Source organism: Prionailurus viverrinus, chromosome D1, assembly GCF_022837055.1.
Source record: "Prionailurus viverrinus isolate Anna chromosome D1, UM_Priviv_1.0, whole genome shotgun sequence".
NCBI classification, from domain to species: Eukaryota; Metazoa; Chordata; class Mammalia; order Carnivora; family Felidae; genus Prionailurus; species Prionailurus viverrinus.
Genome location: NC_062570.1, coordinates 27,061,705 through 27,077,971, shown reverse-complemented (window position 1 = coordinate 27,077,971; position 16,267 = coordinate 27,061,705). Strand labels below are relative to the sequence as shown.

General features: G+C 48.8%; 1 protein-coding gene across 1 annotated transcript in view; it reads right to left on the bottom strand.

Annotated features, from left to right (window-relative positions):
- The window catches only part of ST14 (ST14 transmembrane serine protease matriptase), a 42,822-nt gene extending 31,690 nt beyond the window's left edge, over positions 1 to 11,132 (bottom strand). The window contains exon 1 of the mRNA XM_047879326.1: positions 10,804 to 11,132. Coding sequence (XP_047735282.1) covers positions 10,804 to 10,884 — 81 coding nt within the window. The 5' untranslated portion in view covers positions 10,885 to 11,132. The remainder of the gene's footprint in view (positions 1 to 10,803) is intronic.
- Between the last annotated feature and the right edge of the window lie 5,135 nt (positions 11,133 to 16,267).

Below are 16,267 nucleotides of genomic sequence, written 5' to 3'. Positions count from 1 at the left end.
CTCATCTGTATTCCATGTTTCTGGTCGTTTCCAAAACATTTTTTTAAATGTTAAAATCCATTTCAAATGCAATTTTTTGCAGAGCCTCAAAATAATAAAACAATAAATGGACTGGCTGAAGTAGCCTCAGGACCCAGGGGGTGTCCAGACTACTCCTTGAAACACTGTCCTCAAGGACTGTGACAGGTTTCCAAACCACAGGGTCTCCCTGGGCGGCTGTCAGAAAGGGGCCAAAGCCTGCAGAGGCTCTGGGGATGACCTGACAGTTCCCAGGGCTCTCACCCCCATCGCCTCCGTGCCTCACAGCTCAGGGAGGGACAAGGGAGGCCACCACAAACATATTCATGATTTTTGTGCATCTTTGTGCATTTTTAATATAGGTTATCTCTAATGCCTACAACTAAGTTTCATTTCCAGATGAGGAAATGCATAAAGGAGGGTCACCCAAAAACCTAGACAGCTATAAAGTGGCAGGCACAATTCCAGACTCCAAAGCCAGTGTTCTCAGGACCCTCTGCTGCTTCTCAGGGGGTCAGCGATCACCCCTTCTCCCACAGAGGTACAGATGTGCACACCGAAGTTCAGAGAGTAACTGCCTTAAAGAACACTCTACAAAACTCTACCTGTGACACAACGTGTGTCTAGGGCCTGAGAGGCAAGAAGGCTTGACCAACATTGCATATGGATTCCTACCCCTACAATGCTGGTCTAGGGGTGCTGACTCCCCCCACTTTGACCTTGCCCCCAGCCAGGAAGCCTCCAAATCTGTAAGGAGCCAGGAAGCTGCTCGTATCCTGCCCACTCAGAATGGCTCAGCTCTCCTTTACCACCTACCAAATTCACCTGCCCTTGAAAATGCAGCTCAAGGCTATGCCCCTCCAGGAAACTTTCATAAACCACCTTAATCCACAGCACCTCCTTATGACCTGCACCACCCACTTGGCATCAATGATACCCCACTGCCACGCTAAGCAGAACAGGCAGTCTTAGGGAGTCAGGGTAGCCCAGTTTCTTCTTCATACTGCTTCTCTCCCCAGCCCCCTCTATGACGCTGCCCAGAGGTAGCACTTGATTGGTGGGTTGGCTGATTGAGGGACTTCTCTTTCCATAGCCACACTTGGGTAGCCTACCCAGGGCAAGCTGGGCTAATCTCCCAGGTGCCAGGGCTCAGGAAAGTTTCCAGATTTGTATCCCAAGGTACCTCCATCCACCCCTGGAAGGGGAGAGAATGCGCTCAGTCCACATCCCAGGATTTTGCTGACAGCACCCCCGCACCTCCTCACCCCTCCCTCACCAAGCACTCTAGTGTCAGCCCTGGCCTGGCCACCTGCTACAGGCAGCCCCACCTAAGTTTGGACTCTCCCAGGCTCTTCCTCTCCTGGTTTTCAAGTACATGTTCCCCCCCAGGACTCAACACCTTTGTGATTCCAACCTGAGAATTCCATCTCTGCTTCCAGATCACACCGTGGGAGAGAACACCAACAGCAGCCCCCACTCCTCCCCTGGCTCTTTGATCCTCCCGAATCTGCCTGGGCCCCATCCTTATTCTCCTGAGATCCTTTTCTGGCCCCCACCACTGTCACGGGATTCAGGGAGCAGACACATCTGCCAGCAGCAGCACAAGCAGAGATTACACCCGAAACTAAACAAGAGGAAAAAGCCGATTTCACAGGCTGATTTCACAGGCTGGTGCTTTTTCATTGACCGCATTTTTTTATGGAAATAACTATGTTCACGTGCAGTTGTAAGAAGTAACGTGGAGAGATCCCTTGTACGTACGCTTTGCTCGGTGTCCCCCAACGGTAACATCTTGTGAAACTCCGGTATAATACCACAACTGACCTAGGTTTCTCATTTCACTTGTACTCGTTCATGTGCGTATTACGTTCCACATAACTGATCACCAGCGTAGGGACCTATATCCACCTGCACAGTCAACATAATGGCCGGTTCTGTTTCCCACACAAAGATCCCTCCCTCTGCCCTTTTGTAACCGTGCCCACCTCCTCCCTGCCCCCTCCCCAACTGATCTATCCCCATTCTAAAATTGTCCTTGCAAAAATGTTATATAAATGAATCATCCAGGACATAATCTTTTAAGACTGCTGGCTTCTTTCACTCATTAAGATTCCCTGGAGAATCATTTGAGTCACTGCATGCACCGAGAGCGTGTGCTTATTACTGCTGAGTAGTATTCCACGGCACGCAGGCACAAGAGTCTGTTTGACTGCTTCTCCATTCACCTTGCGAGGACCCGCAGGAGTGAGTGGAAAAGCCCAAGTCCACCTGCTTCCTGGAGCTGACTAGATCCCAAAGCCTCTGCTCAGGCATGGTAACAGAGCCATAAACCTAAGGGTCAGTGTGGATGAAAGGCCTGGATGAGCAAATGGGAAAGCACAGCCTGATGGTAAGGCACTTGGAGGCCCAAGTCCACATTCAGGAACCAGAATCCCAGTGGCATAAGCAGAAGAACAGGAAAGAGGTGAAAACTTGGGAGACAGTGTCCTTGGAATCACATTCCTAGAGCTGAGCCAAATTGTAGATGTCATCCTGCCTCCCATCTTCGCAGGGCCATCCTTTCAGGGGCAGAATAGCACTTTCCTTTAGTGCCAACCTCAGCATCACAATAATCCCTACACGTTAGCATTGCAATAGAGCCGGCCTAATTTCTCCAGCTGGGGGCAGCTCCCCAAATACTCGAAAATACTAGAAATAATCCAAATCGGCAATCAGCAATGGTGCTCTTGGAATCTGCTCCTAACCTGGGGAAACGTGTTCCACTCAATTATTCAAACAATGTGTTTTCTAAACCTCTGGCTATCTCATTCAACCTCACAGCAATATCCCCATTAAGACACGGTGCCCAGAATTCAACACCATACTCCAAATGCAGACCAGTGTGGTCTCCACAGGGGCTATTCGTCAATGACATACCTTATCCTGACAGCTCTATTTCCGTTAATGCATTCAATTTGCACATACAAATAATAATAAACACATGATGATACATCCACTTGATGAAAGCTTATGCAGCAATCAAAAACGGGTTTTCAAAGAGTAGGAAGTATCATGAAAAAACTCTAATATGCAATGTTAAATGAAAAAAAAAAAGTAAAAAAGTTCATATGTACTTTCCATCCCTCTAAACTCAACTCAGGTGTCTCCCTGAGAGATTCCCAAGGAGGGGTTCTCCCCGTGGGTTTTAGTCAGGTGACTAAACTCAGTCCCAAGGGTTCGCCAGCACCCTGTGCACCCCCCAGTCCCAGCCTTGTCTCAAGGTCAACCAACTGCTCCTTAAGGATGGAGAAATGGGGCTGTCTTGTTCCACAATCCCAGCATGGGTTAATAAATTTTGATGCATTAACTGATTACAACCATGGCTTTAGCTACAGAATTGGAATTACATTATGATTCTATTCTGGGGAAAATACATGTCACATATATTAACATCCACATAAATATTAGTCTATGCATTAAAGACTGTGAGAGAATATAAGCCAAACTATTCAGAGGAGTTATAAAACCCAGAGGAAAGAATTTCAGAGGAATTTCACTCTCTACTTTGCATATTTTGCTATTGCTTGATTTAAAACAAACAAACAAAAAAAAACACCTTCCTTGTATTTAGAAGAGCAACTTAGAAAAAAAAGCAACTTTTGTATTTAGAAAAAAAGCAACTTTTTTTTTTTTAGAAAGATGCATAGGCAATACCAAATTATTAAAATGCCTCTCTAGGGTACTTTCCCTCATTTTTTAATTCTTGAAATATGCATATATTAGCTTTTTAAATAATAATTTTAAAAGGTATAACCAAACAAAAATATGAAGGAGGAATTTACTGTACATTTTAGGGAACCACAGAACATGCCTGGGTTTTACTGAGCTTGCCACTGACTCAAAATATTGGATTTATTTTGGTGCCCTGCTTCTTCCTTCTCACTCTCCTCACGTCTCAACTGCAGGAGGGAGGTGGTTTTTGTTTCCACTGTTAGGGTGGTCACTAAGCACAGCACTTAACTCCTAACACAGATCAACATAATTCTGTTCCTGCCACCCCATCACGTTGGCTGTCCAGCTCCTTCTGACTCAGAATTAAGTCATTCAAGGTATCGGCCTTCCCCTCCCAGAAGAGTGTCATTTACAAAACTGATAAGCAAATGCTCCAAGACCTCAACAGAGTTGTTAGTAAACAAGAAATGGCACAGAACCGAGGAGGGAGTTAGGAAGAGACCCCAGGCCCCTGCACAGTGACATGGATCCATGCATGGACCCTCTTAGGCACAGTCAACCAACCTACTGGGACCCCACTGCCCACCAGCCCCCAGGCCTCCGCCACGCCAAGCAGATAAAAGGCTGATACAGCAATTCCCCAGGACACAAACTGTGTGTGCACAAGGAACTAGATAAAACATATGCGTAAGGTAAGGCGTAGAAAAAAGCGTGAAGAATGTAAACAACCCTATTTGTGGGCTTAGGTAGGTGAATCTTTCCTTTTTTCATTTTAAAATTGCCTTTATGATTTTTAATCATGTGTATAATAAATAAAGCTACATTTTGTTCAAAGCCTTGTTGAAATCACATCTCCAGCCAGTCTCCTGGTCTACCAGATGAGTAACCTCATCAAAAGGGGAAACCAGACGAGTTTGGTGTGAGAGGTTTCCGTGGATCTGTGTCGGCGCCTGGTGCTCACCACTCTGGTTAATGATGTGTTCCAGTACTTTGCTGGGGATATGCATCAATGACCGTCATCTTTGGAATACAACTGTATAATGGCTTGGCGGTTAAGATGTAGGCTTTGAAGTCACGTAGATCTAGGTTTGAACCCTTGTTCTATCTCTAATTGGCTTTGGGTCATTATGCATACCTTTTGAGCCTCAGTATTCTCAGCTTTAAACTGGGCGGTTTTATTCACAGAGTTGCTGTGTGGATAGAGAAAGATACTGAATTGAAATACACATATTTAGTGAGGGTATAAACAGTTGTGATCATATTCTTTACCTTTTCACGATCCTCACTATCTCAGAGACACCAGGGATTCAAGATTTTGACCAGTTTGCCACCTATCACAAGAATTCTAAAGATTTTGTTGCCAAGCCTGGACAGAATAAGCAAACTCAGAAAATATGAGATTCCAAGACAGCAATCTTAGTAGACACCTGTGTCTAGAAAACTTCTTACAAAGAAAAAGAGGCAATTACTATCCATGAACTCTGAACAAACCCCAAATACGTTTCTGAACAAACCCCAAGTACCTTCTCACCACTGCCAGCCAGAGTGAAAGTTCTTGGAGAAGCCCAGAAGTTCCCATTCCTGTCTACTAATCAGCCGTTATAATTTTGGTAAGTCCCCAGCACCTCAGAAACATCCTAACAAGCAAAACCCAGTTTCTTATCCAAACCAAACTCCTTCTCACCCTTAGTAATCCATCCCACCTTGAGCACACTGGACTGACAGCCGTCCTACACTCTGGAGGCCCAAAGAGAATAGAGCAGAGCCAGACTACCTGGCTTCAAATTCCAGTCCCACTACTGTTTCACTCTGTGACCTTGGGCAAGTTGCTTAGCCTCTCTGTGCTTCATTTTCCTCACCTATAAAAGGGTAATAATAACACTGAGAGGTATAATACACGGTATATGATCAACAAATGCTAGCAATGATCTCAACACTCCAGTAGCATATGCACAATGTCAGAAGCAACATCTTTGGGCCCTGGGCCCAGTGGCTCTGTCACACTGTCTTCTTCTAAGAACAGACTCTCTCTCTTAGGAGAGACATGAGCCAACCATCTGGTCAGAACCAGAAGCCCAAGAAGGAAGTGACACCAGGGGAACTCCAGCATCACAGTGGCCACCAGCCACCAGCCACAGGGCAGGCAGCCACACCCCCCAGGGTAGAGCGTGACAGGCCCAGGTCAGGGAGTCTGTGTTGACATGGCATCGTCACCACCAACAAGCCGGCTCTGGGCAGATCCACCCGCAGAGGGTCCTCACAGGTTTACACAACTTAGGCTTCAGACACAGGCAGCTACCGAGCTAGGATTGTCTTCTCTGCCTCAGTTTTCCCATCCCCTAAGTGAGGCCATGAAGGTCCAGGTCTTCCCAGGACTGAGGTGCCAGGAAGCACCCTGGGATAGGCAGGTTGCCTGGGAGGTGAGTCCCCACCTAAAGAACTGCCCACCTCCCCTGCTGTGCCCTCACCCACTGCACACACTGTCATGGCACATGGGCATCCCAGACAGCCCCAGTACCTGCTCAAGAGAACCTAGAAGAAGTATTTTTTAAAGTTTCGTTCTGTATGGGAGGGAGGAAGACAGGGATGAGGAGTCAGTCATAGGTCGTAGGCACACATTTCTTTTCCGTAAAAGGATCTTTCTCATAGAAGCTGCATAAAGGGTGGTCTCATTTCCCAGCTCCTCCCAAAGAGATTCCCTGTGTTCAGCGGGACAGGCCAGCACTTCTGGGAGGCCAGTGCCCTGCTGACAACCTTAGTACTCAGCCTCTGCACACTCCTCCTACCAATACTACTTCACCTTCTTGTTGTCTCCAGGCTGTTTCCAACTCAGAAATCCAGGGAGAAGATATTTGCAAACACATATCAAATAAAGGGTTAGTATCCAAAATCTACAAAGAACTTATCAAACTCAACACCCAAAAAACAAATAATCCAGTGAAGAAATGGGCAAAAGACATGAATAGACACTTCTCCAAAGAAGACATCCAGATGGCCAACCAACACATGAGAAAATGCTCCACATCACTCATCATCAGGGAAATACAAATGAAAATCACAATGAGATACCACCTCACACCTGTCAGAATGGCTAACATTAACAACTCAGGCAACAACAGATGTTGGTGAGGATGCAGAGAAAGAGATCTCTTTTGCATTGTTGGTGGGAATGCAAGCTGCTGCAGCCACTCTGGAAAACAGTATGGAGGGTCCTCAAAAAACTAAAAATAGAACTACCCTACAACCCAGCAATTGCACTACTAGGCATTTATCCAAGGGATACAGGTGTGCTGTTTTGAAGGGACACATGCACCCCCATGTTTATAGCAGTACTACCAACAATAGCCCAAGTATGGAAAGAGCCCAAATGTCCATTGATGGATGAATGGATAAAGAAGATTTAGGGGCGCCTGGGTGGCGCAGTCAGCTAAGCGTCTGACTTCAGCCAGGTCACGATCTCGAGGTCCATGAGTTCGAGCCCCGCGTCAGGCTCTGGGCTGATGGCTCAGAGCCTGGACCCTGTTTCCGATTCTGTGTCTCCCTCTCTCTCTGCCCCTCCCCCGTTCATGCTCTGTCTCTCTCTGTTCCAAAAATAAAAATAAAAAAAAACATTGAAAAAAAAATAAAAAAAAAAAAGAAGATATGTGGATGGAACTGGAGGGTATTATGCTAAGTGAAATTAGTCAGAGAAAGACAAATATCATATGACTTCACTCATATGAGCACTTTAGACAGAGAACAGATGAACACAAGGGAAGGGAAGCAAAAATAATATAAAAATAGGGAGGGGGAACAAAACATAAGAGACTCATAAATATGGAGAACAAACTGAGGGTGGCTGGAGGGGTTGTGGGAGGGGGATGGGCTAAATGGGTAAGGGGCATTAAGGAATCTACTCCTTAAATCATTGTTGCACTATGTGCTAACGTGGATGTAAATTTAAAAAATAAAATAAAATAAAATACTAAATAAAAAAAAGAAAGAAATCAAAACTGTGTGATCTGTACACCAGGCTGCAACTTACAAAGGGCTTTCATGTAAAGTATCCCTGTTAATTCTTGCAACAAACCTGTAACACATATGTCATCCCCATTTTATAGCCACAGAAACTGAGGCTCAGATTAGGTAACATCTGAGATCACCCACCAGAAAAGCAGAGACACCAGGTCTTAGCTCCATGGTGGACACTCCAGAACTCACAGATGGCCTCAGGTCCCAATTCCCCTACCCTGACCCTTCAAGCCCGGATTAGCTGTTTCCTAGGTGCCCATCCTGGGTTTCTCTGGAATCTAGTACTTATCATACACACAGAACTTAACCCCCCCCCCCCCCCCCGCCATATTCCACACTATACTGGGTATTCCTTGAAGGCAGGGGCTATAGGACTAGGATCTCTCTCAAGTGTCATTGTCCAGTACCTGGCACATGCTCAGTAGGTAAGTATGTAATAAATATTTGTTACATGGATGAGTGAATGTTTGACCAGTTACCAAAGAGATGACTCTGAATAGCCCCCACACCTGATTTCCCAATCCTGGTCTCCATATGCCTGGGGGATACTGACTCCTACCCAGGGCAATCTTGACTTGAGAAGGAACCAATGGAGCTCAAAGCACTTTTATAGTTCCATCAAATAGGGCCCAGACACTCAAGGGCCCAGACACTCACAACAAGGGCCCAGACACTCAGTGAGGTGGGCTTCCCAGTTCTCACTGGTGGCCATAATAATTGGCATCTGTACACCTGCTCTCATGGAGGGAGGGCTCACACAATCCCCAAACACCATGTGCACATCAGGACCCTGGAGACAGTAGGGAACACTGAGGTGGCCACTTCCTACTTACTGGGAACAGGGTTGGGTAGGGCAGGGGCCAGAGTCATCAGTCTTGGGAAGGATGCAGTCACATACAAGAATTTTAAGACCAACCCTTCTCCATCCGTGCAGGAATGGGAATGCCAGAATATGGAACTCGGAAACAATAGTCCCCAGGTGGGGCTCAGCATGACCCAGCCAGGCAAACCCTGGGGCAGAAGCTGCACCTCCTGGTCAGGGAACAGGTCAAGGCAGAGTCTGCAGACCCTGACTGCAAACACTGCAGGGTGATCCAGAGAGTGAGCTTTCTGCTAAGGCATGGAATGGGAAGGAATATTCAATGACTTCCTGGAGAAACAGAAATGAGCTTTGGGCACAGCAAGCTACTTTCTTCAGGGCACACTGCACCACATCTGACTTTTGCACAACTCTCTTAGCATGGCTTTCAAGACTGTAATTTCCTTAGGGAAACAATCATATCTTATTTTGTCTTTGAGAACCTTCCATCCCTCCTAGTGCCCAGCCCGGGACTAGGTACAGAGGTGGTTCAATGGAGCTCAGCGGGAGAAAAGACAGAGAGGGTGACCCGCAGGAAGAAAAGTCACAGAATCAGAGGTGGAAGGAAGAACCCAATGGAATAGAGAATGTGTGAGCTTCACAGAAGATGAGAAAATGAGGAAGGGCTTGCATGGGACAAGAGAAAGCCGGGCTGACAGGAATGTGGGGATGGGCCCCAGGCCCAGCCCCCGGTAGGGGAGGGGGTGTGGGCAGAGAGGCAGCACAGAGGAAGACTGCGGAATCCCACAAAGGGAAGTTGAGGGGGGGAAAAAAAAATAAGCCAGCCCTGAAATAACAAATACCAAACAGCAGGCCCTCTGCTGAGGAGGCAGGAGTCTAGAGCCCCAACGGGCAATTATCAACAATTCGTAATTATCAAGGATTCGTAAACATGGCAGTTACAGAAAGGAAAACAGAAGGCATACATCTGGGGAACCCGCCTCGAGCAGGGAGCCTCCGCAGGAACACAGGCCCAGGGCTCCAGGCTGGCTGCCCTATCCATGCTTCCTTCCACGTAGGAAGTGAAAAATGGAGAAAACAAGAGTGTCCAAGCCCAGCTGCTTTCTGTGGTCCAGCTAGCCACAGCAGCCCCAGAATCTGGTCGTAAGTCAAGATGCTGCTTAGAGAAAAGGAACTGATTTTCAGAGAGCTACAAAATCTGGCCTATGTGAAGCAATGGCGCAACCTGGGGCAGCAGATGTTACAGGACCAGGAGAGTAGAAAGAGTGCGGGCCATGCAGAGCCACCCCTCACCTGCAGAGAAAGCTCCCTCACAAAACGCACCCCCCCCCCCCCAGCACCCACCCAGCGCCAGCCATGACCTGGGCTTCTCTGGCATTTCAGGGAAACCCAGGGTCCCAGCTGGACAAAGGCAGAGGTCTGGTTGCTAGTCCTGCCTGGGCGCTGCCACTAGGTGTGTCCATCAATAAAGCACCAACCCATCCCCAACTCTTACATCAAGGTTTAAGGTCTCTGGCGATTTTGTCTGCCAAACAAGAGCTTCCTGCTTGGGCATCTTCCAAAAGGCTCAAGACACATGTTCTTACATCCCTTCTCACAAAATCACCTTCCCAAAGGGCTTCATACCCTCTTAGAGAAGGCCAGACAAGTCCAACCCTGGGGTCCTGAACACCAGGCTCTATGGCACTCAGAGCTCTGGTCTCCCAGTAGCCCTCTGCAAAGGTCGCAAAATGCCCTCTGACCAGGAAGGAAAACAACGAACTCCCGCAGCGACCAAGGATGGCTATGACCCCAAGGCCCCCTGGAAACCATCCTTACTCAGCCCAAATCACCACACTCCGGGCCTCTGCCCATGGTCCTTTCCAGATGTGCACTAAGAGTGCAGAGTTAATGGAGGGACCGAGATGTAGCCCTTTTCTCGGGTCAGGGAAAGGACCGAGTGGGCAGGAAGGCTGGAGGAGAGACTCGGAGTCTCCAAGGACCCGAGGGTTGCCGCCTCCACCTGGGCCGGCTGGCGCGCGGCAGGGCTGGTACCAAAGGTCCGCCAGGCACCCGCCAAACAGGAAATTCCACCTGTCGGGCCGGCCAGCGCCCTGGCCACAAATGGGCAATGGAGCGGTTCCCTTTGCCAAGACAAAGCGCCCGGGCCCTCGGCGCCCGCTCCCGTCGCCCCGCTCCCGGCCACACTGGTGGCTTCCCGGGCCCCGACGATGCCCGCAAAGCCCGCCGCGCCCCTCGCCAACCTGAGGCCGCGAGCTGTACTTGAGTCCTGCGCCGAGGTCCTTGGAACCCCCTCCGCCCTTGCGTGCCCGATTGCTCTTCATGGTACCAGCGGTCGGTCGCGGGTCTCAGAGGCGTGGTCCCCGCGGGCGGCTGGCTCCCATCGCCGTCGGGGCGCTAGGGGCGCGAAGGGCGCGGGGCGCACAGGGGCGCACCGGGGCGCTAGGAGCGCGGGGGACACGGGGGGCGCGGGGAGTGCCGAGTTCCGGTAGCAACCCCGCGTGCTGGCCGCCGGCGGTCGCTCTCGCCCTCACTCTTCCTGTCCCAGGCAGGTAGTTTCAGGGTGTGGCCTCCCCGGGGCCCGCCCCGCCGTCCGTCCGCCTCGCCGGCGCACCTTTCCCAGGCCCCGCCGCCCCCTCGCCGGTTCCCGCCCCGCGCAGAGCCCCGCTCTGCCTCCTCCCCTCGGGGCCTGCCTCCTCCCCTCGGGGCGAAGGGAAACACAAGGCCACGGGCGGGGAGGTGAGGGACAAGTAAGACCCGGAGACCTGCGCGGTGGTGGCCATGAGCATTAACTGTGCCCCGCGCTTACTGGGCCCTCGGTGAGTACCTAACAGCAATAAAAGTGAGTCCACCCCACTCTCTCCCTCTCCTAGAGGTGGCCCTTTGCGCTGGGGGATGACCCTTCCATCCGCCTCCTGGATGCCACCCATGGTTTCTTTCCCTCCCTCTTGCGTCTTCAATCCCTCTCCACCTTGCTAAATGACCAGGTCTCAATTATAACCCTTCCAAACCAGACAAACACCGGAACCGCCCCTTGACCCAGCCTCCCCTCCAGCCACTGCCCTCCTGCCCCGTGGCTTGTTGCTACCTGTCCCCCACTGCTAGGTGGCCCTTGCTGTCGTTCGTGTCCACCTTTCCCTGGGTGGGTGACCAAAGAGTCTAGCTGCTCCACCAAACGCCATCTTACCTGTCCCCAGCATCCTGCACCTGTTTGCAGCAGCCAGTACTGATTGATTCCATCCTCAAATGTTCACCTTCCCTGGACTCTGGTCCTACTTTCTGGCCTCTAAATGTCAAGGTTCCCAAAGTAATCTCTTCAGCCTCCCCCTTTTTTCTCTACACTTTCTTGACGACTCATCTCATCTTATGGCTTCAAATAGGTAAATCTGCCTTCCTCTTACTGACATCACGAAGGAGTCCCAATTCTGCATTAATAATTGCTGGGCGGGGGGTGGGGGAGTGGGCGCCTGGGCACCTCAGTCCGTTAAGCATCTGACTTCAGCTCAGGTCATGATCTCACAGTGAGTTCAGAGCCCTACATCCGCCTCTGTGCTGATAGCCCAGAGCCTGGAGCCTGCTTTGCATTCTGTGTCTCCCCCGCCCCCTCTCTTTGCCCCTCCCCTGCTTGTTCTCTCTCTCTCTCTCTCTCTCTCTCTCTCTCTGGAATAATAAATGAATAAACTTAAAAAAAAAGACTTTAAACAGTAATAATTGCTTGGGAACTTCTCCATTTGTGCTCTACTGGTATTACATAATCAACAAATATTATTGAGCACATATTATATGCTAAGTACTGTTATAGGTGCTGGGAAACAAAAGTAAAATAAAAATTCCCACTTTGCAAACAACAAGCCCTAAACTTCCTTTCCAGACTTGACCATCTTCCACTCTTTCTCTAGCTGTAACAGTGGTCTCCTAGGCTCAAAATCTTGGACTTATCTTTCACTGTCCACCCTCTTATACCTTGTATCTAATTAGTTCCAAATCCGGTCAAGTCTTTCTCTCAAGTTGCTTATATGTATAGCTCTTTTCTTTCCTCCCCCTTTAGAAGACCCCTTGAAAGCAAACCTTTATCACCCTTTTCCTGGATTTACATAAGAGCAAATGGATCTCCTGTCTCCAGTTTGCCATCCTCTGATCCCTCCTGTAAGTTACTCTTCCTTTTTTAAGTTTAATTTATTTATTTTAAGAGAGAGAGAGAGAGAGCTGGGGAGAGGCAGAGAGAGAGAGAGAAAGAGAGAGTCCCAAGCAGGCTCCACATTGCCAGCACAGAGCCCAGTGCAGCACTTGAACCCATGAACCGTGAGATCATGACCTGAGCCAAAATCTAGAGTTGGACGCTTAACTGACTGAGCCACCCAGGAGCCCCTCAAGTTACTCTTCCGAAGCCACAGCTTCTGTAGAACGTTCAGTGTCTCCTGGATCAACTCCAGCCTCCTTAGCATGGCTTTCACAGTGTGACCTGTCTTCCTTTGCAAGCTTGCTTCCCAGCATTCCTGTTTGGACCCTGTCCCTGAAACCAGACTTTCCGACATGTGCACCTTTCCTAAAGGCCCGTGTGCACTGACAAGCCCTTCTCCTTCACACTCGTCTCTGCACATTGGGACAGTCTCCCACGGTAGTCATGAGTGTGTTGTCGTTATTCACTGAGGGCTTTTAGCGTTCTGCCTTCTGGGCACAGGCGAGGATTGCACTCCTTCCACTCCGAAGTTAGGTGTGGTCATGTGGCTAGCTGTGGACAAGGAAATGTTAAACAATAAACACCACTTCCAGGTAGGGGCCTAAGGAAGGAATACGCACTCCCCAGCCCTCTTCCCCAGTGAGGTACTTGTACAGACAAAACCTCCATCACCCTGCGATCCTAAGGGGCTGCAGTGGGCGGAGACTCTTGCAGATGCGATGAGCACTGGCTATGGAGCGTGAGTGAGAAGTCAGCTTCCGGGATGTGAAGCCACTGAGAGTTCACGGTCATTCAACATTGCGGCAAACCTAGCCCATCCTGATATATTACCTCCTCCATGAGATCTTCTTTCCCTCTAAACCAGAACTAGATCTGCTTGTACCTTTATCATGGGATTTGTCACCTTTTTTTTTTTTTTTGCCTTTCTGCCAGTGCCTCACTCAACTTTGAGTCCTCAGAGCATAGAACACTAGCAAAATAATTCGTGTCAATTTAATAAAGGAAAATAAGTCTGCCGTTGCCTATAGAAAGCATTCCAAAGCTAAAGAGAAGCTATCAAAAATAATTTTCTGCACAGCAGGACAAAGTCACTGACAGTACATTGTAGGCACTACCATTACCAATGACATGATACCCTTCAGTTAGTGTGGGTGATTGAAAGTAAGCCAGATCCAAGGTAACAACAACGAGATAGGGCTCGTGGCACTAAAACATGCTGTTCTGCTGAAAAAGGAGTGTCTCCTATCGTCTTCTAGGTTCCTAGAGCATCATCTCTTATCCCACAGAGCTAATAAATGCCTTGCACACAGAAGGCACTTAGTGCTATTGGACGCAATACGTATGCAGGGCATTTACTGTGATTCCAGATTAAGAGGAAAGGATTCAGACGGAGACCCTTCTCTACGATCACTGTGTCAGGCCCATTTACATTAAACCGATTTGGTTTAATCCTCATAAAAATTGTATTATGTGAGATAAGTACTTTTATTCCTAAATTGTAACTGAAGAAAGCCATGGGCATGTAGCCTAAAGGATGTAGCCAGGTTCTCACACTCTTAAGGGGTAAACCCAGACTCAAACCCACACTTCAGTGTGAGGCCCGTGTCATTTCTTTGTGGCAAAGACCGACTCATGCAGCCTCCATCGTCCCCTGCTTGCTCCAAAGACCCCCACTCCAAAGCTGTCAGCCATCTGAGGATAAGCCTTTCTCACCCTGACCCCAGGACTCTGTCTGCTGGGGAAGGCAGGGCTGTGTCACTGGGACCCCCTCCAAAGGCCTCCCCAATTAGCCCAATGCCCTTGGGGCCAGAGCCATGCAGAGCTTGTACAAGTATGGACCTGACTACAGGCCAAAAAACAGGCTTCAGCTGATGATAACATGGGAGAGAGGGGGGCCACTTTGGGTAGACCCAGCCCCGGTTTAAAATCCCAGAGCTCTGTCACTGTCCAAGATGGCGAGAACAGGGGGATGGGTGGCAAACCCAGCTGAAGCAGATTGTGCCAGGCCAGCAGGCTCGTCTCACTTCTGCCGGGAGAAGTCTGACAAGAGGTGTGGGGTGTGGGGGAGGATTGGAATGAAGGGGTGGAGCAGAGTGAACGACTTACGGATACAGATGGATACATCTGTGAATGTATCCACACCTTCTCGAACAAAGGGGTTTATGGTGCTGGCACGTAGCCCCACTTTTGCTTTTGTGCTGCTGCTGCTCTACCACTTCCCTGTCAAGGTAAAAATGCAAGGTATAAATATGAGTTGTTTGGTAGCCCCAAGGTGATTCAGCCTTCTCCCTGCCTGATTACTTCACCCTGCCCCACCTTTTCCCCTTGTCCTGCAGAAATCCAAATTAAGCTAAAATATCACTCAGTGGAACTTTCTCCAGGCATATTAATCTCTCTTCCTCAGTGCTCCCAGAAATTGGTACGCTCCTCAATCAGAGCTTACGTTACAGGGCATTTGATTGTACTGATCCACATAAGAGCTGTTTAATGTTGTTGCAAGAGGGGCGCCTGGGTGGCTCAGCTGGTTAAGCATCTGACTCTTGATCTCATGGTTCATGAGACTGAGCCCCATGTCAGGCTCTGCACAGACAGCATGAAGTCTGCTTGGGATTCTCTCTTTCCCTCTCTCTGTCTCTCCCCTCCCCTGCTCACTCACTCTCTCCCTCTCAAAACAAATAAATAAACTTTAAAAAAAGAAAAAAAATGTTGCAAGAAACAAGTGAGGACAGCCCATGAAGCTGATGAGAATATCAGTATATCATCCCCTGCTCAGGCTTCTGCTCTTGTGTTTCTCCATTTATAGTGTAGAAATAAAAGTAGCTTATATATCCTAATTTTATGAGAAGGAAACCAAATGGGTTTAATGTAATGATGTATAGTTAATTTGCTCCTCTGTCACATTCAGCACTCAGGAAGTTGACCTGACACAGTGATTGATCGTAGAGAAGGGTCTTGGCCCACGTTACTGGAATTACATTAAATGCACTTCAGGTGTATTGTATTCAGAGAATAGCACTGAGTGCCTCTGTGTGCAAGGCATTTCTTAGCTCCATAAGACCAGCAGTGATGCTCTAGGAACCCTTCTTTCCTAGCGGGACAGCAGGTTTTATTTTATTTTTGTAGGTGAGCTCTAGGCCCAGCATGGGGCTTGAACTCATGACCCTGAGATCAGGAGTCACATGTTCTACTGACTGAGCCAGGCACCTCCACCAGGCTTGAATACCATGAGTCCCATCTCAGGTTACTATGGATCCAGCCATCTTAGCAAGTGGCTTCATCATCCACTTGGTCAAAACAGTTCAAAAGACTTCACTGACTTCTTTTCCCTTATCCTACTCACAAACAACAAGGAACAAACAAATCCCGTCTGGTACAGTCCACTCCAGCTGGGTTTGCCCCCTGTTCTCAAGGTCTTGGACAGTTCTACCTCCAAAGTATATTTGAAATCTATTCCTCTTTTCCAGTGCTGTGTCCTTCTTCCAAGCCACCATCATTTCTCATCTCCTCCCTGGACCGCACCCCAACCA